This window comes from Passer domesticus, chromosome 1 (genome assembly GCF_036417665.1).
Source record: "Passer domesticus isolate bPasDom1 chromosome 1, bPasDom1.hap1, whole genome shotgun sequence".
Classification (NCBI taxonomy): Eukaryota; Metazoa; Chordata; class Aves; order Passeriformes; family Passeridae; genus Passer; species Passer domesticus.
The window spans coordinates 104,157,113-104,184,354 of record NC_087474.1 but is presented as its reverse complement, the minus strand read 5'-3'; the positions used below and the strand labels follow the sequence as shown (position 1 = coordinate 104,184,354).

General features: G+C 39.6%; 1 protein-coding gene and 1 long non-coding RNA gene across 2 annotated transcripts in view; both read right to left on the bottom strand.

Annotated features, from left to right (window-relative positions):
* Nucleotides 1-1,945: 1,945 nt before the first annotated feature.
* CBLN2 (cerebellin 2 precursor) lies at nucleotides 1,946-11,670 on the bottom strand. Its single transcript, XM_064432279.1, has 4 exons — nucleotides 11,513-11,670; nucleotides 10,062-10,635; nucleotides 7,808-7,927; nucleotides 1,946-7,507 (listed from the first exon to the last, which is right to left on the bottom strand). Exons 2-4 carry the CDS (start codon nucleotides 10,428-10,430, stop codon nucleotides 7,310-7,312), a joined length of 687 nt encoding a protein of 228 aa, XP_064288349.1. The 5' UTR covers nucleotides 10,431-10,635; nucleotides 11,513-11,670; the 3' UTR covers nucleotides 1,946-7,309.
* A 1,186-nt stretch (nucleotides 11,671-12,856) lies between these two features.
* LOC135307807 (uncharacterized) overlaps nucleotides 12,857-27,242 on the bottom strand; it is a 37,515-nt gene continuing 23,129 nt past the window's right edge. The window contains exons 2-3 of the long non-coding RNA XR_010368452.1: nucleotides 22,461-22,596; nucleotides 12,857-15,930 (exon numbers count right to left, since the gene is read on the bottom strand). This is a non-coding gene — a long non-coding RNA (uncharacterized LOC135307807). The remainder of the gene's footprint in view (nucleotides 15,931-22,460; nucleotides 22,597-27,242) is intronic.

Here is a 27,242-nt window from a genome sequence, read left to right as displayed (position 1 = left end):
ACATGTATATTCACATGTCCCGGGATGCTTTAGAGGTTTGTATTTGTGCAAAGAATAATAAGCAACTCTCCAGGTTTATTTTCAGAAGGGCTTCTTCCCTTCCTACAGACTGCTCTTTGTCACAAAGTGTTTGTGTTAAAGGATCACGCAGGTATTTGAAGATCTCATTTGTTATTTTTTACCAAAACCCTAACACCTATACAAGAGGGTCTGTAATTTCCAAATAGGCTCTAAAAGGGAAGATTCCCAATATGCCTGGAGTTTTTAAAAAAGAGAGGTACTGAGTCACTTGGTTGCTCAGTCGTTCGGGGAAAACAGACTGAATGAGGTCAAAATATTAACCAAAAATCACAGATTCATATACATATCTCCCACCATTTATTTATTTATTCATGGTTATATTTTTCTTCAATCAGATGGGGTTCTCCGGTTAGAGTTCTGGCTGCATAACAGAGGGAGAATAATCTGTGAGCAGTCAACTAAAGCTGTCATAATTTTGTATGAACAGGTTTTCACACAGTTGGAAAAGCATTATTTTAAGCAATACTCAAAAAAATTCAACATCAGAAGCATTTCAAATATGCATGAAAGGGCAACAGAGGGCAAGAGAAGAGAAATTACCATGTCTTAGGGAGGCAAGTGTAATGGGAATATTCTTTTCTCCACTGGATATTTTTAGCACAGTTCATGTGGTATAAGAAAACAATAGAGCCATTGCAAAGAAGCAGAAAAATGGATGCTTTCCTTACCCAGGTGAAATAATTAGGTAAAACTGGATTTACTTGACAGTCAGGGTTAAAGGACAGTTTCATCTAGAGAGATTGAAAATTTATATGAGAACACATAGCTGTACAGAAAATTTCAGATAGGGAAGAAGACACCTGTTAGAAGGTCTAGCTATACCCATTTAAACTCCATCCTAAAATAGTCCCAGTCATATTATTACTGGGCTGAGAAAACTCTTGTTGATAACAATAAATAAGAATTTGAAAGATTATTTTTCAACTAATTCCTTGTATATTTTCACGGTCACAAAAGTCTTTAGGAGCAACATATGTTCTTTGCTAAGTTATTTCTTCTAGTGAAAAAAGTTCGAGAATTCTTTTTCCTTTGTCCACTATAGTCTCTGTACTCTTCGTTCTGATAAGTGACAATATAATGCATCTCTCTAGATGTAAATTAACACAATCAAAATTAAGTCAGCATATAAGGATTACTGTTGCTAAACTAAATATAGGGACATGTTTGCTTTCAGTTTTAAAGAGTACTGAAATTTTCCCATCTGGTGTCAAGAGAAGGACAGAAGTGAACCTCCAGCTGTGGTCTCCCTGTATGTCTTTTTGAAGCAATTCCCACACAGCAATCCCCGCTTTAGTAAAACTAAAGTTTGACTCATCACAAAATCTTTCTACAGAACTTGAGGTACTTAAGTCTTTTATTAATAACTGTATGTTGCACTTTGCCCTAATATTACCTAAACTGTGGTAGCCCTCAGACACTGAAATATATACTGTTATTTGCTTTTACTCTGGGCAGTCTTATAGGTAAGAAAAGATAAACAGCTTTAGGTATAGAATGACAACAAATAAAATAAAAATCAATTTGTTGAGGCAATGCTTCAGAGAAAGGAAGGTCAAACTGCATATGAGAAAAAAGCAGTTCTCAATCCATCCCTAGCTAAAAATGTATTTACATGCATACATATACATATGCATATATGTATGAATACATATGTGTGTGTGCACTTTTTTGTACATTCACACACTGAAAACTAAAAGTATTTCAAAGAGTCAGTTTTAATTAATTTAACTATATCAGCATAAATGACAATGTCTCATGATAACTACTAATAACTAATTGATGAACTTAGGTTTGATTGAATTTATAGAACCCAATATCTTAATATGCTGAGCAAAGGTCTTTTAATGCAGCAGATCTCACAAAACAATTTAAATTATTTTTTATTCCCATAGCAAAAATGACACTTCATTATTACAATGGAAGTGCTATCAGTCAGAAAGATTAGTGTAAAATCTTCACTTTGATATTTTATGAGTTTTGGAGCATTTGTCAATAAGACCTGAATTTCTGTTTATGCACATTTTTTTTTTTGGTGCAGAATTTATAGTCATTATTTGCTTCTCCATGTTTTGCTATGTCATTATTTATACCATCTGTTATATGTGATCTGCAGGGAACCGGCAAGTTAGGCAACTTTATTTTGCTGATGAATAGCAGAGATGATTCACTAAATAGGTTAAGCTAAATGAGCTAAGAAACAGGAGATTTTAGATAAACATGGTATGTGAAGTGTATTTTCATTATGACACCCAGATAGCATTAAGTACAATTAGTGGTCTTTAGATTTTATTGGCAGTAGGAAATAAGAAAAGTAGATTATTATTTTAGATAAGACCATAAATGTGACTAGTTTGGGGATTGATTTAAAACACGCATTCAAAACATGTTTGTAGACCTTTGCTCATATTATCAGAAACATGACTAGTGTTGAAATACCTCAACACCCAAGAATAATTGTGTTAACTAAGGGTTTGCACTGATTACTGTCACTGGTTTTTAAATGAACATAATGGTAGAATCACGACCAAATCCAAACTGTACAATTCAAGCTCAATAGTACTGATGTTTTTCATAAGCTCCACTCACTTGCTATTGAGAACAGTAGATATTGTGTAGACATACTTTTAAGGAGCAGATATCCTGATACATTTTGTTTAGAGGGGGAACAGAAACTCCATAGATTGCAACAGGGATTATGATGTGAGAACAATTAAAAGACCTTCCCAGCACATTAAGAGTAGGCTTATATAAAGTAACAAATATAAATAAATTGATTAGGTAACAGTTAGAGTTGGTGTAAATTTAATGTTAAGAGGAACTCAAGTAAAGTCCATTCATAAGAGGGATGGACTTTACTGAAGTGAGTGAGACAAGCAAGATCAGCCTCTTAGCTGAAATGATGACATGTTTATTTCTCTATGGAACACTTGAATTTTACTGATACTTGATTATATAAACAGCTGATCTAAATGCTTGTCTATCATCTGCTGCTCAGCCACCTAGTCTGTGTCAAACTACACTCACGATGGATATCAAAAACTCTCAGGAATTTAAAAACTTCAAATGTGACTTAATTAACAGGTGGCCAGGAATCATAAAGTTCTATTTTAAGCATTCTGACAGGTGAAATCATGTCAAATAAAAGAAGCCACTCTATTAAGAAAATACCTATTTTACAACATATCATAGTTTACTACTGTGATTAAAAATTGGGCATGACTCCTCATGATAAATGATCCTGGAACAATTGTTCAAGACAGTAAGTGATTCCAAATCCAGAAACTATGCAATGACTCAAAAACATTCCTTGGCCTTTCAACAATATATTAAAAGAGGGGAATTGATTTTATTTCTTTAGTTATATATAACTGCCTAATGATAAGTCATTACACATGAAAATTAAGTATATTAATGACAATATTTTTTGAGTGTTTATTAACACTAGAAAGTTATCCTGGATCGAAGCAGACTATTAATCATATAAGCTATTTTTAAACAATGCTACCTGTGACTCTGCCTATTCCAGAAACCAATGTCACATTAGAAGGATGTGAAACCACTTTCAGCTATTTCTGAATAAATGCACCAGTAAACAAGCCCTTTTAGCCTATCTTCTACTTTGACAGATTGTCCAAGAAACAAATTTGGTCAATAAAAACAAAATGTTCTCTTTAAAAGTTAAAAAAGTCACAGCTGACAAACACAATGTAACTTCTAAACAACTCCTTAGTTTCATGTCCTGTCTCTCTCCTCCTCCCACAGATCCAGCTTGCAAGATGCTGACCAGTAATGAGATACACCACACATCCATCACACCCACTGTCTCAGGGGGAGGTGAGAGCACACAGGCTCTCTGGCAAGACTGTGTTCAAACCATGGGTATAAAACTCAAGAGGAAGGCAGCGATATATATGATGAGAATTTATCATTCCTAATACAGCTCCTGGCTTCTACCCTGCCGTAAGTAGGCTGAAGAAGTACTAAAACAGTGAACACCAACAACACCCAAGTACAGATTGTTCCCTGGAAGGGAAGCAGTCAAACAGACAGTAGTTTCATGGGAATATGTTACAACTGTTACACAGCAGCTTATGAGAAACCTTGAAAGCTGTTGGAAGGGGTCTTGTGCTACTGCTCCCACAGGAACCAGTCATTATGGTGCCACTGGTCTACTTCACTACCACGTGTTTTACACTTCTAACTCTTGTGGTGCTCCTCAACATTAAATTTAAACCAACTCTGAAGGTTACCCAAACAATTTATTTATATAAATTATTTTCTGTAAGCTTACTGTTAATGTACTGGGAGGCTCTTTTAATCATTCTCACTTCATATTTCCTGCAATCTACAGTGCTGTGGTTGTGCATTTCCCCCCTCCAACATAAAATATATCATGATATACAACCTTATGTATACAACAAAATTTCTACCGTTTCCAATAGCATGTAGATTTTACATTCTCAAACCCACATGCAAAATTAAAAGGGAAAAGATATTGCAAAGAACATAAAAGAAAAAAATCATGAGTTCAATTAGTGTACAATAAGAATTTACTCCACATTCTCCATTTATTTAAACTGTTTATATAAGAATCCTAACTCTAGAGCTCAGCATGAAGGACACCAGAGTAGCAAAGGGAAAGTGGAATTGTATGAGATAACTTCTTTAAATTCAGAAGATTGGTTACCATATAAACATATCTATAAAAAAAACATGGTCAAGATTACTGAGCTTGAATACATGAAGTGAAATATTCAGATTATGCAGCTACAATGGCCTTTAGAAATTTCCAAGGATAGTTCCAAGGAAAACATTGCCATTGGCTTCATTTATGATAGGAGAGATCCAGAACTAAGATGTCATTGCCTTTTTCAAGCCAAATGAACTAATGTAAATGGTGATTATGGTAGGCAGAATTTTAAAGCAAAACTGAGTAATTCTTATTTTATATTATTTTGACTGAGTATTTTTATTTTAAATTAAAAATATAGCAGAAACTAAAAACTTGGCAGCTTGAACCCACCTCAGTTTCTGTTTCCTTGCATGACACGATCGAGTTATAAACACAAGAAGTAGTTTTACAATGTCTACCATTAAGACAACTGTATTTATTGTATTTTAATAGAAAAAGGTTGTTGCTGACTCAGGTTTTATTTAATGTACTTAAACTTAGCCCTGTGATATTTTGCAACTAGAAGCATTGCAGTCATGCCAAAGCACAAATAGGAACTAGAAAATGCAACCCATTAAAAAAACCAACAACCTGAAACCAATTCATTAAGTAACTGGCAAAGTGAAACAGCAAAGCAAACAAACCACATCAATGGTGAAAATGCACAAAAATCTTAAATATTAAATTGGCTTATATTTTAGTCATCTGAGGTATATAAGCAACACAGATAAGGGTTTTTTAAGAATATATTACTTTAATTTTGTCCCTTGAATGATAAATTTACAATGAAAATGACATGTCCACCATAATTCTGAAATACAATGTAGTTACCACTGCTTTCCTGAAAATGCCTTTCCATTATATTTGCTTGTGGCAGAGGAGTAAATTTGACAAAAATAAATTCTTATGCACATCCACCCTTAGGGGATTCATAGTAAAATGACACATTTAAAATTAAATAAATGTTGATAAGACTTCTGTAAAATAAACATTCCTTCTGGATCTCCTCAAACAATATTTTCTTCAGCATAATGTTTTGTACACCACTTTAAAAAACCCAAACAAAACCCACCAAACTAAAAAAATAAACTTAAAAAACTGAAGAAACGGGACCTGTTTATTGAGAATGAGGCAAAAGGATACAGTTGACATTGGACTGACATTTTACCTCTTGCTGATTGGGATAATAATTTTCTCAGTGTTCAATACTGATGTCAATCCATCCCTAGAACTTTGAGGCCACTTTTGTTGGGAAGAGCAGACGCAGCAAATATACACATGGCACCTAAGCCAATTTCTGGAGCATTTGTTGATCCTCTGAGACCCCTCTCCCTCTGAGGCTCCTCTCCCTAAGGCTGTCAAAGATGCTTGTGTCTACTCCTCCAATACTTGCCACGGACAGATCAAGTAGAGATGGTTTTATTTAATTTGGAAGAGGAAAAATTTGCTCTGACATCTCTCTGTGCTCCCTCAATGTGTACTCAAGCATTAGTAGACAAATATATCAAATAAATGTTAGATAAAAACACCCAAAATATGGAAGTGTAAAGAAAGTATATATTTTAGGGTATGGTCAGAGAAGATATTCAAAGCCTCCACTGTTGCTTCTAGAAATGTCAGGACAATTCAGAAATGTCAGTTCCTTTACTGGTTTCCAGATTGTAATTGAAGGATCATGTAGCTCTCTCACTCTTTCTCTCTCTTTCTCTCTCTCTAAATAGGTCTATAAAGATCAGCTGGAAAGTGCAGACAGAAATTGTTCACTGGTTAGCTTTACTTAGAGCTACAGGGTATATATGTGCTTTGTTTTGTCTTATTGATCAATCTAGCTTACATTTTTAGCACACACAAACAAAAATCAGGAAAAATAAAAAGTTGATGAAAAACACGAACAACACAAATAAGGTTCCAATCGTGCAAATTTTGCTTCACTGGATAAAGCACTTCTTGACACAGTAATGTCCAGAATCCCCCTCCCCCAGAAAAATACAGGACTGAGACTGAAGCCATTCTTTTTTTTTTCTTTTTTTTTTTTTCTTTTCTTTTTTTTTTTCTTTTTTTTCTTTAAGGCTATACAACACAAAGAAATAAAGCATGGAAGAACACCTCATTGGGCTGAACACTCCGTTCTTCTGGCTCTGAAGTGAGCCTTTGACAAAGTGATTCTGTGGTCCGAGTTATTTGTTTCATTGGGACAACAACAAGAGAAAGAAAAAGAGGAAAAATGAAAGAGAGGAAAAAATAAAAAGAATAAGAAAGTCAATGATCCCAACAATAAAATCCAAAATTGACTTTACAATCACAGGTACAAATTGCTCAGGTCGATAATTTCATTTCTCCTAAAGATCACTGTCGTCTAAAACTAATTAGAGGCGCAGGTTCCAAGGAATTGTCAATATTCAAAGCAAATGTTGGAGTTTAGAAGGTTATCATTCTTCTACTGTGACAGTCTGACAGGGTGACTGAAAATATTGTCATGTGCTGCCAAGTTCAGGGTGTCATTAACAATTGAATCCTTGCTCCGGCTCACGGATCTGTCTCCTATTTGGCCTTCTTTTATAGTGGAAAGACTAAGAAGCCAGAAAAGGTTGAATATTTCCACCCTCCCATGAGGTTACCCCTTTCCAGTTTGAGATGCACTTTGTCTTCTCTTTCCATGAGGAGCAAGACCCCATTGCTGGCTGCTTCTCTGGTGACGTCCTGATCCCCTGCAAAAGCTGAAATCACTGGGTAGCCGTTTTGCATTAAACTTACCTAAAAAGTGCAAAGAGACAGAATCTGAGTTTTCTCAATACTCTCAATTATTTTTTTGCCCTGTGCACATCACTAAACTTTTGTACAGGTCAGAATCTAAGTTGAATTGAGCTAAGGAAATAGGCAATGTGTGATTTCTGTCATATATGCAGACCCCTTTAAAAATAACCCACAATCTCATTCTTCAATTTCTGGGGTTTTTAAAAATATGAGTCTAGAAATAAGCATTTGAAGGGAAAAAAAGAATTTAAAAAAACAAAATGATAGAAAGGACAGCATCTTCTTTTGATTAGAACCCACCTGGATGGTTTGTCTGTTATAGACCTTGACCACGTGGAAACTGAAACTATATATCCCTTTTCTTGGTGCTACAAATATACTGGACGTAAGATCAAAATGGTTGCCAATATTAACTAATACCTGGAATACAAACAAATAAAATAGAACAAAGAAAAGGAGAGAGAGAAGAGAGAAATCAGAGAAATCAGACTCCACCTTAGAGAAGCACCAGCAAAAATCTGACATGAGCTCAATGACCAACATAAAGCATAGTCAAAATGGCATTTGCAGCACAATTAAAAGTGCATGGCAGGCGAATGGAGTCAAGTTACAGAGGCATTTAAAAGGCATCAGAGTTAATAAAGCAATTTAGTTACGCAAAAATTATCTCCAAAGCCTGTTAGATGAAGTGCAAATGTCCACACTGAGCTGTCAATAAAGCAAAGGTGGCAGAAGGAGGAGGGGGAGGAGTGTGAAATGAAGGGAAGGAGGGAGGGGAAAAAAGGTAGGAAGAAATAGCAAAAGTCATTAGCTCACAATGGAAATGCATGTTTTTCAGATAGCACTACTGAAATCAGAGCTGGCCTCGAGTTTAATAGGGTATAGAACTATAACTGCACTACAGAGAGGGGCAAAGGAGGAAAGAGGATGCTCAGCAACAGCAACATCTGCCAGCTCATGTCTGTCTGTCCTTCTGGAGGGCTGTGCCACTTGGCCCACATGGTACTCAGGAGGCTGGGGTGGCCATGCTCCTCTTTCACGGAAATAACCTTAATTTTTCATATATTTCAATGGTTTTTTTGAAACAAAACAAAACAAAAAAAAAAAAAAAAAAAAAAAAAAGGAGTGGAGGAGTTGAGCACTCCGGCAGATGTGCAAAGATGTTGGGAAGCGGCGGCCGCACCCTGCCCATCCCGCCGATCTAACAGGGACCTGGTTTCGCCCGCCTCGTCCTCTGGCGCCTTGTCCTGGCTCTAGTGACGGGGAGCAGGGTTTGGCTCACCAGGCACGGGCGGCGGGCAGGGAAGAAGGGAAGAACCTGCGGCTCGGTGGCGATGCCGTCCGGCGAGCGGGTGTGCCCGAGCCGGCTGCTCCGCCGTGCCCACCTCGGGGCACGCCCGTCACGCTCAGTTTGCGGGCTAAAACAACCACCATCGCCCCCACGCCCCAAATCCCAAGCCTTTCCTCCCAAACAGCCAAAGTCTATAGTTCTCCCCCCCAAAAAAAGAGGAACAAAAAAAAATGGTTTATCGTGGGAGCACCGGGAAAACGCCTTCAGACTCCTAGGAACTGCACATTGCCGGGAAATGCATCTAAAATATTCTATATACTTAGCAAGTTGGGGGGTTATTTTTTTGTTGTTTTGGGTTTTTTTCTACTGATGACTAATTTTGTGAGATCTTGTATGTGAAGAATGGCTGTGCAAACTCATTAGGAAGGACAGGTAGACAGATAAATGAACACCAGGCAGGTAAAAAAGCCGAACAAATAACCCAAAAAACAACAAACAAACAAGCCCAGAGAAAACAGTCTGGTATGCTAATTTTGGCTGACTCTGCAATACTACTTCAGAAGTCAGAAGCGGTAGGAAAAAAGGAAATTTCACCGCAAAAATAAAGTGGATGAACGGGGTTTGGTCTCCGGGAGGGGAGCGGTGCGACGAGGGAGGGGCAGAACGAGCAGAACAGGTTGTTCGCTGCTCTGCCTGGCGTATGCCGTGCGGGATAACACCATTCCGATACAGCTCGCCGGGGACACCGTTTGTCTCGTCTGATAACGAGGGAAACACGCTCTTCTTCCTCATCCCCCCCTCCCTCTGAGAGATGCTGTGACATTGCCAAATGCGCACCGATCCAGCGACTCCTCATCGGCACCTCTCTGAATTTGCACCGAAGGAGGGATGCGCACCCTTCCCCCGGGTCGTTCCTGGCTGGCCGAGGCAATCCCTGGCTGCAAGGCGCCCCCGCACGCGTGCGAGGCACAGACCTTCACGTTAAAGCTCTTTCCGTACTAGTGATTGTGACCGGACAAGGAGCCAGCGTGTTCACCCCCATTGCCACCCTAGGAAAGCCCCGCAGCTACCTAAAAGAACTTTCCAAAGTCTTTTTGGGCCGTTGAGACGTGAAGCTGCTATTGAGCGAGCGGGTCGGGATTAGAAGATGGAGCGGGAACCAGGAGGAGAACACGCGTGCAGCCAGGGGGAGGCAGGGGCGGGGGATGCCCGCGCAGGGCGCGGGGACAAGGGGTAGCGAAGGCGAAGCAGGCGGCGCCTGACCTGGTCGAAGTAGATGGTCATGGTGCGGTTGCTCATCTCGGAGGGCTCGTGGTTGGTGCTGCGGGTGGCCGAGAAGGCCACCTTGGCGCTGCCCGAGCGCACCGAGATCCCCAGGGAGGAGGTGATGGCGCCGTCGGCCGAGGGGCTGGAGTCGCAGACCACCAGGCACTTCCCCTCCAGGACGATGGGCTCCGTGTCGTTCTGCGCCCGCACCGGGCACCCGGCGGGCAGCAGCAGCAGCAGCAGCGGCAGCGCCGCCGCCAGGCAGCAGGAGCAGCCGCCCGCCGGCTCCGGCAGCGCCCCCCGCCGCCGCCGCCCCATGCCCGGCGCCGGACCGCCGCCGCCGCCGCTCCGGATGGCCGCCGACATGCGGGCGGGCGGGCGGGCGGCCGCGGGGAGGCGGAGGGGGCTGCGCGCCTGCTGCCGGCCCGGCGCCCTGCGGCCAGCGCTCTGCGGGACGGCGGCTGGGCAGCGGCGGCTGCGGCCGCGCCTTCCTCCCCTTCTTCTCCTCCTCCGCCTCCTCCTGTGCGCGGGGCGAAGGAGCCTTCTCAGAGGGCGGGCGGCACGCAGCAGCCTGCCGAGGGGAAAGGCGGCGGTGAAGCGCAGCAGCGGGCAGGCGGGAGCCCGGCGGGCTGCCCCTCCCCGCCCCCGGCGCCCCAGCGAGTACAACAGGTCTGGGAGACACCTGGCTGCCCGGTGTTCCCTCTTTCTCCGGCTCCCCAGCAGCCTGCCGTACTCCGAGGGGGGAGGAGGGGCAGCGCTCATGCCCAAGCCCCCGGCGGAGCATCCTGGGGTGCCTCGGGCAGCCCCTTTCCTGCCCCACAACCAAAGGGGTCTCCAAAACCCGGCTCCACTTCTTCCCACAGACCCACTATTAACTACATCTGCGACCCTGGTTTGTATCCGTCTCCTAACGCCCCAGACACCTCGGAAGGAGATTTTACTCTTGTTATAAGCATCCCCTCGATGGAGCTGCCCCGCTATCTGTAGAGTTCGCTGGCGGCCGGGGCGCCCCGAATTCCGCGCTCCGGCCCCGGCCGGGCTCTGGAAGCCGCCGCCGCCCTTTCTCCGCCTGAGCTGCTGCTCTCGGGCACCGATTTGTACTTCCCAACCTTCCGTGCCCCAGGCCAGGCTACCGCCACTGCTGCCGACCTCGGCGACTCACTAAACTCCCGAGAAGGAGGCAGCTGGCTCAGACATCCTCCAGTTCCCACCCCGGCATGCACACATATCGCAGGAGTCAAATCCTCACCCGGCTTCTCCCTCTGAAGTTGCATCTCAGTTTTTCCCGTTCACCAGAACGCCCGGTGATCTCGCTCCTGGGAGATCGCCCCTACACTTCCCCAGAGACATCTCTACAGTTGCCCTAACCCCGCACCTTACTCTTGCTATCATTTAAAATGATATTTTGCAAAAAGAACAGCCGGCGGGGAGGAGAGCGGCTTTTTTACCTGGGAGGTCCATGACGGGAGAGGCGGGTTGGCTAGATAGCTCGTCCGTGAACTTGTATAGCTTAGAGAAAATGAGCCGAGATTGCGCTGGCAGAAAGAAAAGGAAACAGGAGTCGCCTCTTTCTCTCCCGCCCATTGCCAATAATCATCCCCCTCCCGCCAGCCGCTACCACCACCACCCCTCTTCCTCCCTCCTCCCCTCTTCTCCGGCACACACGCACACACACACACACACGCACAGGCACCCGGCAGGGATTCAGACACCGGGACCAGAGCGGAGTGCTGCCACAGCACCGCCGGCGATGCTGCGCCCCAGTCCTTGCCCCGGCCACGCACCCCTGCGCCTTGGAGCCGCACCCCGGCACATCGCGAGCAGCAGCGACAAGCCGCGATGTTCCCACTGGGACAGCCTCTCCGGTGTCACCGGAGGCAGGGATCAGCCGTGCCGCCTCGCCCCCCTCCCCCTCGCCATTATTTCTACTTGAACCCGTCGTGCTAAGACGCCCCTGTTCCAACATGCCACCGACACATTAGCGCTTACTGGGAGCTCTTTGGAATTCACAGACGTTGATTCTGACAACAATAATCGCTAAAAAAGACGTGTTCTTCGGGGCACTTCGGGCCGTAAGGCTGCGCCCCGCACACCGCAAAGCCCCATTCCCACGCTCGGACCCGCACACCTCGGCGCCCAAAGTTCGGCGGCGGCTCCCCCTTTATTGATGTTTTTCTTCCCCGGGGCGTCCTGATTCCCGGCCCGTTCGCAGACCGTGACCCACTCCCTGACCCGCTTCAGTATTCTGGGACTTGCTCCCCGACCCGCTCCCGAACCGAACCCGTTCCCAAGCCGGCTCCCGTTCCGGGGCTAGCTCCCGGCCCCGCTCCCGGCTGCTCTCCCGGCCCCGGTTCCCGGTCCCTCTCCCGGCCCCGGTTCCCGGTCCCTCTCCCGGCCCCGGTTCCCGGTCCCTCTCCCGGCTCCGCTCCAAGCGCGGTCGCGAGGCGCCACCTGGCGGCGACGGCGCGAGGCGGGACGCGGGGCTGCGAGGGACGGAGGGAGCAGGGAGGGACAGAAGGAGCAGGGAGGGACGGAGGGAACGGGGAGGGGGACCGGGAGCTCCCGGCAGGGGAGGGAGGAGGGAAATTCCCAAAGGACAGAACGCTCGGCTGAGGAGCTGAGTGGCCGCCCCCTCTCCCTGCCTGCAGGGTCTGGGTGAGCTGGGCTTGTGGGTCGCCCCTGCCTTGCGGAGGGAGCGGCAGCGATGGTGTCTGTCACAGCCAAGGTTATCATCAGATGTTGCTGGCTGCAAATGTTTCATGCTCCTCAGCTCGTGGGGCTGCTGCCGAGAGGTTATGAGCAATGCGAGGGAGGGTAAGGCAGGGCTCTGGCAATGCAGTTTTGAGAAACACCATTGTATTTTGATGCATTTCTCTCAGTTGTAAGCTGGGTTTTTCATTGCATATGGCGTTTTCCTAGAGATCCTGAAACTTAGACTTCAGCATCTGGAAGGAATTTATCAAAAAACTGTGTTTACGTCTAAGTGGTAGCTCCTGATATAGAGAAAATTTGCAGATATATGTCAACAGTAAAATTACAATCATCTCTTCTATGAACGAGCACTCCTCTGTTACAATCTTCTGCTTTAAGCAGAAGCAAGGGAACCCCTGAGGGTGTCTGCCTGGTGATTTGCACCGAGAAATTAATCATGCCCTGAAATTACAGCTAAGCAGTGTGCAGGGAATTCCTAACCTATAGCTCCTTATTTCAAACGAGAAATTTATGCTAAGCCTGAAATACTCATGTTTAATGGTCTTTTTCCGGAGTTCAAGCACGGAGCGATGAGAGTAGAAAGCTGAAAAGTGTAGTGCATTAAAATTATCAGAAATCAGAGCAGGAACAAGTCTATGGCTGTAAGGCAACACCCATTCTGCAAGACAGTGAAAAGGACCACAGGAACTCCTTTAGAAGAGACTGACACTCAATCTTACCTTTGTCTGGTACACTAGGGAGTTGCTGTTATTTCTCTTTGGATCACACTACTCATTGATTATGACTAGGTTGTATAAATGAGGTATTAAAGCACAGACAAAGGATTTGTACCTTGTTCTATATGACTTAGAACATAAGGCCCAGTGCTGAGGGAATGATGGCATGTTATCAGTTCTGCCTGCAACTTTCAAGGAAGATGGGCATAAGAACTAAAGGGAACTGAAAAGCCATTAAGTCCAATGTGCACCCACAGGGGAAAAAAAAAGAAAAAAAAAGATATTAAATCTTGCCCCTTTTTTGTACAAGAAATGGATCCCAAATGTATAGAAACTCCCTTCTTCTTAGATAGGTAACTAGTAGAAGACCTGTAAGTAAAAATCATTGCAGTATGAATGGGGGGGGGGGGGGGGAATAACAGTAGAATATTTACTTTTAATAAAATATTGAATTATATGACATTTACAGTGTTTATTAGAAAACAGTTCTGTGTGTTCCTTCTAAATAAATATTGTCCATAATGGAATAAAACTGCAGTCTTCATGGAGCTATGTAGCTGGTGAATTTACTTAAGCATCTTTCTTTTTATTTTTGAGTTGGAAGGCTGAAAATATAGAATATTAAATTATTAATGTCAGAAAATGCACCTCAATTATAAAGTGACTTCAGAAGGTATAGCTTCTAAAGTAAATTAACAGGTAACTTTTCAGTGAAGTTCTCTTTCTTGAGTTCAAAAAGTTGATTGTAGTTGGAAAATAATAGTGGGTAATCAAGCTCATGTCATTTTTCATCACTTTGCCAAGAATACAAACATTTCTACCAGGGATGTGTTGAACTTGATGGTGTGGAAGTTACACAAGAAATAAAACTGCTCATTTCTTTGGAACCATTCCTAAGCTAGTCCTCACCTTGAACTCATTTAATCCAACTGCTTCAAGGGGAAAAGCTTTTTGTCTTATCTACTAAATCAAGTTATCAACAGAAAGGTATTTTGATCAGTAGCTCCCAAGTGTTTCCCATACATTATTTACTATAATGCCAAACAAAATAGGACACTCTTTTCCAAAAGAAAATTGTGTATGTCCTTTCCTGAAATTATTTCACAGATATTTGCATATATTATGCCATTGTTACATATATATAAACCGAGAAAGAGGAAATGATCATTTAATGTGAAACATTCTTTTATCTACCTGAAATATAGTAACAAATTTGTACCGAGGACAAAAAAAACCACTTCCATGACCAGCCAAGGTGATGATTTCTGAGTCCACACTTATTACATAGGTTACCATTTAAATGGCTAAACTGTATCTTCACGGATTACTTGGCCTTTAAACAATGACTTTACTGTAAATTGTAATAAATAGGATTTTAAAAAATCTGCTCATTTTTTTCTCACAAGTACGCTGTTGAAATATAATCTGATGGTAGAGAAAGTTCAGTCTTCTGCACGTACCCAGTGATGACCTCCGTATTAACCACAAGTTGTCAGAGAACCAGCTGAGGTATAGCCACCCTCTGTGAGAGCAATCCTTGTGCTAAATTCAGCTATCAGCATGACTAAAAGAATGTTTTGTAAATTCAAATCCGTGTTTAATTCTCTGTTCTATGGGGACTCCAGGGCTTATTACCTTATAGCTGTCAGCTATGGCCAGGAATATATAACTGTGTGTTCACAACATGCACAACATTCTGAAGTATAAGCAATATAGAGAAAAATTACATAATAAATTAGAATACATTCACAGAAATACTTAAACTTGTTTGCTAATCTCTGAGTCTTAGTATTTCACACATCAGCCAAGGCAGTTAGGCTTTTTCCCTGCATAAGAAAATTCACCAAAAGTTTTTATCGGGTGACAGTTCTCAAGTGCAAAGGTTTTCCCTTCACTGGAAGGTGAGGAAAATGGAGGATGGATGGAGGAATCTACCCGTTCTCATAAAGAACATCATGTCTGATATAATTTCAGGAATATCTTCATAAGATTTTGCACATTGAAAGAAGTGAGTGTAATTTCTCAAGAACATTTGGTTCTTATAAAAATATCAGAACAACCCAAACATCATGTTCTGACTCTGTCATCAGCCTCTTTGACCAACATATTTTTGAGTCATTCAGGTTTGTTAGGGAAAAATTTGAGATGGAGATGTCATATCATTAAACTGAAAATGGTGCAAATGGCGCTTTTTAATTTTTTTTTTTCTAAATATATGCCAATTAGAAACGTCCAGACAATGTGCATCAGCAATCAATGTGTTCTGAAGGTTCAACACTTGCACCCAGTTTTCAAGGTTTGGTGCATCCTAAGAACAAACAATTTACAGCGATGTGGAGCAGTTCTGTTGTTCTCTGGATTCCTTCTTCACAGAGCTTTTAAGTAGATAAATGATGACAGCAACACAGTCTGTCTTCCAAAGACTGCAAATTTTTTGTCTAAAAAAGAAAAGGCATTTGTGAGAATTGTTTACTACAACAACAGCCAGACACTGGGCTTGGCAAGCACAAATAATTATTTTTTCTTTTATATGTAGCTCTGTACATTGCTTGCATGCCTAGGTTTTGGGCACTTTTCATTCATATAAACTCACAACTTGACCTTATAAATAAACCCTCCATTTTTTAAAAATGTAGCTCCTAGCTAACAAAAGTAAAGACCTTATTTATTCTCTTTCACTTGTAAAAATGTATGTGGCCATCCAATATCCTCTCTCTGAGCTTCTCAACTGAGTTCAGAGACTGAAGAGTTTACATGAAATTTATAATGAAAACACTGCTATAAACATAGCACAATCATAAGTTTCATTACAGGAGATCCCTTTGGGCTCCTAGCCAATATATACAAACTTCAAATGAGTTAACATATGTTAGATAATATCTATCTATCTATCTATCTATCTATCTATCTATCTATCTATCTATCTTATAGTGTCTTACAGATATTACTTAACTTATTTTATATATTTATATATATGAAAGATACTATAGGTGCATATATATTAGGTACCTTATTTTATATATATGAAAGGTACTGTAGGTGTATATATTAGGTACATACAGATTTTGTGTGTTAATAATGTGTGACAGTTGGGAAGAATTGGTTGTATTAAACTATATTTTTGTATAGATTTTCTTGTTGTAGGTGAGATGCTGCTATACAATGGCACACAAAAGTAAAATTCAAGAGATGCAGACTATTTCTTTTCAGAAGAGAAAATCTTGAAATAAGACTTTGAAATACAACAAAGAAATGCTACAGCCTTCAATTGCTTTACTTAGTTCATTGCTTCTTTTGTTCATTCAGCTAGATTTCAAAGAAGGCCTTCCAGTTCTAATTGGAAAACAAAGTTATACTGAACCAAGTTTTTAATGATTCATGATAATTTGTATTAGCAGAGAAGACCTTGGCATTTCTGAAAATGATCCAAAGAAATAAAAATACATGACATAGATGGAAGATCACATTATTAATGATTTTATTTAGTTAGTTCTGAGTAGAATTTCAGAATGCAAATCAGGTTTAAAAGCAACACTGTAGAAGACAGTCTCATTAATGACATACATAGAAGGAAATCTATAACTCTATCATTCAGATACTTTTTGTTGTTTTTTTTTTCTTAAGTCTGCTTTAAAGATTCATTCTTTTCTTTTTAAAAAGCAACTTCTCTGAAAACAGGCGTCTATACCTTGATTCAAGTTTTACTATCACAAAGTAGGAATACAAAAAAAGCTTCTTTCTATGGAAACCTTAGCCATTATAAAGAGCTGTGATCACCCTGGTAGGGAGCAAAACTGGTTAAGTTCAGTCCTTTTAAAATTAATTTTTCTTCTGAAATAAATATATCTGAGTTGCAACCAAGAGACTCCATCTTCAGAGAGTTGGAACAGCTGTATTTGGTCACTTTTATATGGTAATTCCAATTCAGCACATGGCTTGTGAGAACTCTGATAACATTTGAGAGACCCAAAGGATTTGAATCTTAGTTTCCTTCACTGAAATTAATAAAGAAGTTTTCTGGTCATTGTTAACTCACTTGTGTATTTCTCTCAGCTTTTATTTGTATTAGGTTTGTTTCGCTTTTCCTCCATCAGAGCTTTTAATTTGAACTAATAATTAGACTAATATACTGTTGAGATTTTTTGTCATATATTTTTTTGTGGATCTGTCTGTGGATGTGTCTGTAGAACTTCCTTTATTTGAAATGGGAAAAAGTGGAGTTCCCCACCCAAAGAACACTTACAATCCAATCCCAACTACAAAAATGGTATTTCATCTAAGGTGGGTGTAGAGAAAATCCAAAGTAGTCCATGGCTGTTGAAATGTTGTCTAGGATGCAGGAAGATTTACATCCATCTAAGGAGGTCACATCCTTGATCTGAGTTCCAGACACCTCACTTCAGTCTCAGCTCTCTGCTGCTGTAGGTTTCAGCTCTACCACTTATGACAAAATTTCACACTGCTTTAGCTTTCTCAGGTTTGTGGAGACTTCTGTTCTTGCCTCATCTGAAACAGTCCTGAATAACAACTTTCCATCCTTCGAAAGCACCAGGAAACATAGCCAGTGCAGATCCTGTCACTGTGCATCAGTATGACATTAGGTTCTTCTCTTCCAAAATCTAAGGCTTTTATCAAAAAGAAGGTTTTAGCTACCATAACTGCAGCAATAGCCTCACAAACCAGGGCTTTGCATGAAATGGCAGCTCTCCACTGCCTTTAAGTATTTGTATTATGAGGTGAGACTGATCCCATTCATCTCAGTGACTGCTAAACTGGGTGTCCCTGAAAATATTTGTGACATGTCACTTCTTCCGTCCTCACCAAAGCAGATAGGAAAGGAGGTGAAACATTATCTGTTGCACATTTGTACAGTCCACTGTGAAGGAAAGCTCATTTGAGCTAGATAAAGGCATCTGGGAACAACAGGATTTGTCTCTCCTTACAATAGGGAGCTCAAAGCCAGAATCCAGTTAATGTCTTACATCTTTAATGGAATAGAGAGTGGAAGGCACTGAGGCCAAGCTGACATATTCGATGTCAAAGATCTTGAGAGCAAGGCCCACAGGTCTGGGGAAGGTATGAGAAAGAGTATCTGGACCGTTATCAGTTTTAACAGCTTCACTGGAGGAAGAACTGACAATTAATTTTTTGTGCTGAGCTGAACCTTGGGCATACATTACTGTTTAGACATTTCCTGTTCTCTTAGGAAGTATTGCAACAGGTGAGAGATATGTTTATGCAAAGTTGTTGCACTCTTTTGAAGGATATCTACATACGTTTGTACCATACCTCTGTGAAACCGTGTACATCTCTGATCACGTCATTTGATATAGCCAGAATTCTCAGGGTAGTAGACATAGGTAATCTTTCACTGTAAACTCTCATATAGCCTGATTCACACCTATTCCAAATACTGAACACCCAACATGCTTTATTGCATGTGACTGCACAGAAAAATAGTGGTGCCTGAAGGCACAGAGAAAAAGAGATGACAGAGAAGCAGTCATTCCCATCACCTTGTATTCCTCCTTCCAGGGAAAACTTGAAACATTTAGTATAGAAAGAAAATGCACTAAATTTCAGACATTTGCATGAGGAACTTTGAGGCAGACATAGAATTTCCAATTCTAATACTGAGGCCTTCACAAGGGATTTCACATCTGAAGCTTTTTCATTGCATTGAACTGAATGACACTAAATCAAATTTAAAATAAATGATGAGCCAGAACTCTGATAGACTTTTACCAAATGCAACAATAATGTGTTGTAAAAATGAAATAAAATACACATTGCAAATAATTCCTTTACATAGCAGTATATATATATAAACAATATACACTATATATATATAAGAGAAATTAATGTGCAGAGACACTGAACTGAAAGTCTTAGGCCTTCAAAGACTTAGTCTGTATTTTACTTGAAGCACATGAGCAGTCCCACTGTGCTTTGCTCTTTATGTACATAAACCTTTGTAGGCCTGGAGCCACAGCACAGGAGGCAAAAAATACCAAAAGCAATTCATAGCATTTATTTTCATGACTTTGTGCTTGTGATGCTCTTGAATCTGTATCATTATTACTTTTTTGAGTTTTGTCATTGTGGTGACACAAAGGATTTTAGTGCAGCTCTGTAGAGACTGTTATGCCATGGACATATGTTTCAGCATCAGTTCTGTTCTGTTTAAAGACAGAAAGAGATTCTGGAGGTGGGATTTGTAATGACCACAAAGCATCTGGCATCTTGTAACTGTCCCTTCTCAAGACCAAGGAAAATTCTGTGATATCTTTTACAGCTCTGATTAAACACTGCATGTGCCAATGACAAATGTGTTTAAAGCTATTTACCTTTTTAAGCCACAGTGTTTTATCTGAGTAGGACTTTCAAATAAAAGAGGATAGGGGCAATGACTTTAAGCTGAAAAAGGGTAGGTTGATGTTAGATATAAGGACAAAAAATCCTTATTTTCAGGGTGGTGAGGCACTGGAACAGCTGTCCAGAGAAGCTGTGAATGCCCCATTGCTGTGAAAATGTTCAAGTTCATGTTGGGCAGGGCTCTGAGTACACTGGTGTAGTGAAAGATGTCCCTGTCTATGGCAAGGAGGGCTGAAATTAGGCAGTCTTTAAAGTCTTTTCCAATCCAAGCCATTGTGTGATCCTATGATTCTGTGATAACAGTGGGCAGGGTTTCTCATGGAAGAGAACTGATAATGATGTATCAGTCTAAGGGAGTGTCTCTCTATGCCCTGTCTGAACATACAGAATAGATATTTAATTTTTTTTTCTCTCATTGACTTTCTTTTTTTCTCTTTCCTAAGGTCTTTATGATGTTTTATACTTCACAATATATGGGACTTAACATTAAATTTAGGGCTACACAAACACCATCTCCAAGCCAGTTTTAAGCCCTTGCTTATATTAAAATCTGCTTCACATCCATGAAGTCTAGTTACTAGTACTTCAGGTCTTGGCTGCACACTGATAGCTAGGCCTAGAAACACACCAGTCAGAGCAAAGTCAGCTGGCTGTGCTGAGCAATGGAAGATGGTACTGCCACACTGGTGAGTCACAGCTGGGAGTCAGGGTTGTCACCTCTTAAGATCAATCTTGGGAAAAACAAGAACTCAAACTATGTGTCCCAAAAAGCAATATATAAGTAATTGACTCACCTTAAACTATTCAAAAGCAAATTGTAACACCAACATAAGCAAAGGTGATGTATATCTGTCAATCTTTTTAAGGAAATAATTATTGATCTGCCAGAAATTATGAATTCACTTGAATTGTCACAATCCAGCTGAGAGTATTGTGCTTAGTGTAACTTACTTAAGAACAAACAGTAAATGCTATAAATGCATGTTAACACTACTTCCCAGTGATATTTGGGCTGAAGAATAACTCTTCTATTTCCTTCCAATTATTTTTTCCCCCACATATGAGCTACAATTATATGGAAATTAATGCAAATGAACACTGATTTTCAAATATGAAAATATTGCATCAAATGTTGCACCATTTTCACTTGAAACACAATTGCTGCCAGTCATATCTCCTCCTGTTTCATTCTGACAGTTTGCATCATCCTGCTTTTATAGATTTTCCTGTTATAATCAGGTGAATGCCCTCAGAATGCCATAAATGTTCTATACTAGTATGCCATGGCTTCTCACAGTGAAAAAAAAAAATACAAGGTAAATTATATATTTATGCCTCTGTTTTATAAAAGTAAACAGAGAAATACACAGTTGAATTCCAATTGAACCAGAATCCTAAACAAAGGCTTTCTGACTCATGATGACACCTTCAATCAATATTTTCCTAAGCAATCAACATAAAATGTAAACAGGATAACCGCAGTGTTGGTATGTTAGAAGCAGGCTTCCTGAAGAGGAGCTTGTATCAAAAAAGACATGCAAAGATGAAAGAATATGGCTTAAGTTCAAATTCAGTTGATTAGTTCATCACATGCTGAACACTGAGCAACTCAGTAGACTGAACAAAGCTAAAAAGCTGATTGAGTGGAGTTGGACTGCTTGACTTTCTTCAAGCAGTCTTTGACATAATTTGGAGTTCCTCAGATTCCTTGGGACCTAGACTATATTCACCCATCCATCCTTTTATCCACACTATAGCTGGCACCACTACAACCCTTAAACTGTGAGGACTGAGTGGTCACACTCTGCAACTGACCCTGTGTGAAATAGCCCCTCCTTTCTATGTGTGCTCGCTCATAGTGTTCTTGAGTAAAAGTAAGATGTTCTCTAATCTCTTTTCACTGCATCTGCCTACAAATATCACAAGAATATTGGGAAAAATATAGTTCACTCATGTTGCAAAGTTAGCCTTGGTGTTTGGAGCAGCACAATATTTGCATATAATTTTGTAGTTTGTTCAGAGTTTCTAGCAGTGCACTGGTTTTCAGCATTTCTATGTTTTTTACAGTAAAAAGGCTGTCCAATACAATGGGAAGTTAAAAATACTTGAAGAAATCCTGAAGTATTTATTGAATTTTATTTTCAGTGATTCATCTGTTTTACTCTTAAAACTTTACTGTTCCTCATCCCATTTATAATGCACTATGTATATAACCCAAGTGGAACATTGCTACATCTGTCTTAAAAACAGCCCATGACACAGGATAAAATTCATCTTCATGGTGCCCTAAGTATAGATACAGTTAATGGTCGACACAGCCAAGAGATTAGACCCTCTTTGGGGAGATCCATGTGCCTGTACAGAAAAGAAAGTCATTAGGCAGATAATTATGACAGGTTTGCAACCGCTGGAAACTTCATGACAAACTCCAGAGGTGTATTATGGAGGCTTAACTACCTAAGCAGTGGGATAAAATTCCATAGCAGCAAGCTGATATTTGTGTTTGAATTTTAAGATACTGAAGATCAGGTTCTGTGCAGAAAACCATAAGGTTAGGCTTTTTAAACAATTTCTTGCAAGTGATAATATTTACCTTCAGATCCTCCAAAAGGCAAAATTTCTTTCATATTTTTCAGTACCATTCAAGTGGACAGAACATGAAAATCTCACTCTTTCAGATTTTCAAGTAGTTTAGAATCCAGAATAGACTGAATGTTGAAGGGCAGAGTCTGTGTTGAAAAAAACCAACAAACAGAAAAACACAGCAAATATGTTTGGGTCATGCAGAAGTCTAAAAATAGAATATTCTGAAAGCTGGTTATGCACTGAATCATCACTCTTTCAGTAGTCCATATTTTTTGTGTTGTCAGAAAGAATGTTGACTCATAAGGGTGCAGACAATTTATACAAATGTTAACCACACCTTTTTATACTATCATTTGAAATTTTCACTTGGAATGAAACAGAATTTCAGAATTTTTTAGAACTTCTTATGCCATTAAAATAAGCTTTCCAAAGAGGACGCATGTCAATAAGCCCTTTCTACATCAAAACCTACTAAACTTAGCTTTCTCTTTCAGAAAATTTGTCAAATTTACTGAAGGCAGAAGCATATTTAGCCACTTAGCCACTCCATTTAAGCCACTTTAGTTGTGGATTGCACTGAAATCTCTAGTCCTCCTTTGGAGCTGGCCAGTTTCACATACATGACTAAATAAACCCTGGAACACATAGAAAAATTAATTTAGTTATTCATACCTAAATTCAAACCCTGCTCAGAGTAGTAAAGGCATCCCTCACTATAATTGTAACATTTTAAAAAATTAAAGACTCCCGTTGTTTGGAATGGAAGAATCTTTTCTTTCTAATCCTTAGAAACTTCACCCAATTACCACACATTTTTACATACCTAGTCATTAATTTTAAGAGTCGTGATGGGTGTCTAAAAACTAAAGCTAATCAAAGTGCAAGCTCTAATTTCTAATATGTAAATCTCACACTGATCCATTGTGGTTCTTTTTAGGATTTCTTTTACAAGTGACTAGTTACAAGTGACACAGAGTTTTTCTTGCTTCAGAGCACATAACCTTAGTATTGTCATTCTCTCAAGACCTAATGGACATTTCAGAGAAATGGATGACTGGATACTTCAAAAGACTGATCATGAAGTTTCAACCAATTCTGAGGTTAATTGTTATCTTGGGGTTTGGACTAGATGACTACAAAGGTCCCTTCCAACCCAAACCATTCTTTGAATGATTCTTTGGTCTTCAAACCCAGAGCTGACTCATGTACAAAGGAATTATTATTACTTCTTGATCTCCAGTTAGATTCTCTTAAATAGTTTTGAGACTGAAGTCAGCCATCTTAAAAGAGCTTTCTCCATCTCTTTCCTGTGTAAAGAAGATATCTTTTTCTTCTGCAGAACCCATTTTTCTAAAAACGCATTTCAGATGAATCAGAAAAAATATGATGCCTTCTTCAGAGGAAATGTTTACAACAGAAGACTATTCCGTTGTATTAACTACTCAAAAGCATTTCTGTGGATAAAAGGAGTTAAAAATAAAAGAAAATTTTCTCTTAAAATTAGATATTTTAGATGAATAACCACATTGCAGAGAATGGCCTTTTTACATTCTGTAATATAATTTCATATGTGCATACACAGTAAGTAGCTGGAATATCCGGGGTTCTTGAAAACCAAAAGTAAAAAGACAGAAATGAACAATTATGATGAAAACTTGCTGTAATTTAGGACAAAAGTGATATTGTGGTAACTAAATAAGCTACAGATAAACTTTTTACTTACAGATATATGCAGAGCTTTGCAGTACTTAATACTGTGGATTGTGTCAGTATTTTCTTCTGGTTAGTCTGTACTTCTTGCATAGGTATGAATGTATCTGCTGTTAAAAATTCTCTCAGCTTTTGTAAGGAGAATAAAATGATAATATAACTTTAAATAAAGCAGGAAAAATATATTTTCCCCCCCCCAAATTTTAGATAAGTTGTGTTTCCTTGTATTGTATGTATTTACACTTTTTCTTTTTAAAAGATACATGTTCTTCTCCATGTAAGCTGGCCTAGGTATCAAGAGATGTTGCCTTCTGAACAAAAAGAGCTGGTAACCCTAAATTAAGAGGTGAATTAAATGCTTGTGAAAGTACCAATTGACACCCTAAGAGCTGGAAAGACCAAGCTGCATTCTTCTTCATATAATTTTACCAAGATTCAAGTACCAGCAGCATTTCCTGCAAACATCTTACAGTGAAGTCATTAGCCTGGATTGAAGAGGTACCAACTCCAGGAGTCAAACCACATTACTAAGGTTTGAATTTGAACATGCTGCTCTCAAACAAATGAGGAATTAGGTCACTGAAATTAATCAAGTTAAACAATGGAGATGGATATGAGATGGAGATGGAGATGGAGATGGAGATGGAGATGGAGATGGAGATGGAGAGGGAGATGGAGATGGAAATAAAGTAAATAATTTAAATGTGCAAAATCCTATTGTATATTTATTAAGGGTGTATCACCAGCTACAAAACCAACACATCAGAACCTGCATCAACGACAGGATGATTGAAAGTATGTCCAGTCAAACTCTAAATTCTTTTGTGGTGCAGCTTCAGTGAGACTCTGGAGGACACCATCTCTGGCTGGTTAATGTGATTTGGTGGCTTAGCTGACCTAGTCTGGCTGAGGCTACACACCCTCTGTATATTCCTCAAGAGGGAATCTTGGGGATTATCTCATGTTGAGACCTACACAACAGACTGAGAATGTTAACTTGGGCATGAGTAAAACCTGTAAAAACAATGATTGTAAAAGAAACTGTAGCCATTCTTGTGTAGACAGTGACATATTCTTCTTCCAGTTTCTGTAGTGCTTCTGTCTCTGACACTTAATTTTGTTTCTAAACATCCCTCCACCCCAACCAAGTACATAACACCATATGGCTTCAATTCTACTGTGCAAAGACAGTACAAATGAAATGTCATGAAAATAGTTTTGTCATTCTCTAAATGGATGCTTAAATCTGTTTGTTATTTAAAAGGTAGCAACTCTCCATCTTACAGGGTTTTTACTGTTTAAATTTCAAATTCTAGAGATGATATTTGCTTATGAATAGACAAATAATTGCATTTATCTGAAATTGAGAACCAGTTTTCTACCAATTTATCTGTTTTAAGATAAGATCATCAGGACCTTAAACTTTTTCTTTTTTTTGAAATGCATTGTTATTTAAATAGTGTAAAAAAAACTTACACTGTGACTACACTTACAATGAAAACTCTTGACCCATTGATGGCCTATTCAAGGAGAACTGACTTCTAATTCTGCAAAGAATATATTTTGGATTTGTGGATGGAGAGCTTCACCATGATGATTTCAAAGATGTTATTATTGTCCAGATTCTCTAATAGAAGAATATAGAAAAGGTATTCTGACTGAGATTATTGTTATTCTTTGCTTGTGTCTTTAACTTTTTTCAACTCAAATTTTCTTTTCTTTCATTTATAATTTAATTATGACAGTTCAGAATTGCAATATTGTGATTGATTTTTAATTTTAATATTCTTTGCAGAGCAAATACACATGTAAAACCAGAAATCTCAAGAGGCATTAAGAGAAGAGAGAATGAGAATTGTTCTGCTATGTATTGTGCTCTAGATTTGTACGAGTTGGCTATTTCTGGAATAGAATTATGGAGTATTCAGTAATTGAAAACACCTCTTCCTTTTCTAGGACTGAACCTTTGAAGCTAACTGAAGTGTAGTTTGTACATTAAGGAAATTATTTTGAAGGAGGAAATAATTTTAACAAATATATTTTACTTTTTGGGGGATAATAAAGGGAGAAAGGGAGGTAGTTGGCATTATTTTGTTTAGACTTCTAAAGCACATTTTACATGGTATGACAGATAAAAGCAATTTTGAAAGTAAATTCTGTTTGGGTTATAGAAGGAATAAAAAAATTGGTATGTGGCTAGAGGAAAAAAAGCAAAGATCTATGATTTAAGCAGTAAACTTGAGCTAAAAGACAGTAATTTGTTTGGTTCATTACAGTGTATTTGTTAATGTTTCTTGTGCAGGTCCTGACTTTTCTAGTAGTAAAATATAGATGTGTCTAAATTATATTAATTAGTTTTTAATTCCATGAACAGTAGGTAATTATACATTAGTAAAACAACCCTCTTAATTCTAGAGCATGGTGAACCTGGGTAATCAAATTCAACATAAGCTAATTAGGTGTTGAATGTCAATTTATTTGATCTCCTTTACAAATTCTTATTTTAATGCATTTCTATAATATTGGTGGAGAAAAAAAATCATAATATTTTACATTCTAACTGCTCATCTTTATCTGCTTGTGTTAAAATTGTGCTAATTTTTTTTAAATAAAAATTGTTAAATCCTTTCTGGCTGCTAGTCACTGTTTCAGCTGTTATATGTTATATTAGTGTTGAACAAATTACTGCATCCCAATCATTTTTCATATGTCCAGAAAGACATGTACCTTTCTGTAAATAAGAAGGAGGCTGGAAGAGAAGCTGCAGAAAAATTCCTTTTGTTTAATAAAATCTGACTTCAGCAAAACTCTTCCATTTTTTTTTTTTTTAAGCATACTCAGAGTCTAGTTAAACATGTTCTTAATTTTGCTCTTTTGACAAATTCGTTCTAGGCTGCCTTCTTTTGAAGGAAGACTGTGTCTGACTCTTTACTAATTTAGAACATATATCATTTCAGCTCCAAAATAAATACACTGTGGGAACAGAGGGTGGAAGAATGAAAAGGAGGTTCTATTGGATGTTGGCTCTTTGTGGTAACAGTGCATCTCCAGCTATGTAATGATAACAGTTACAAGGGGA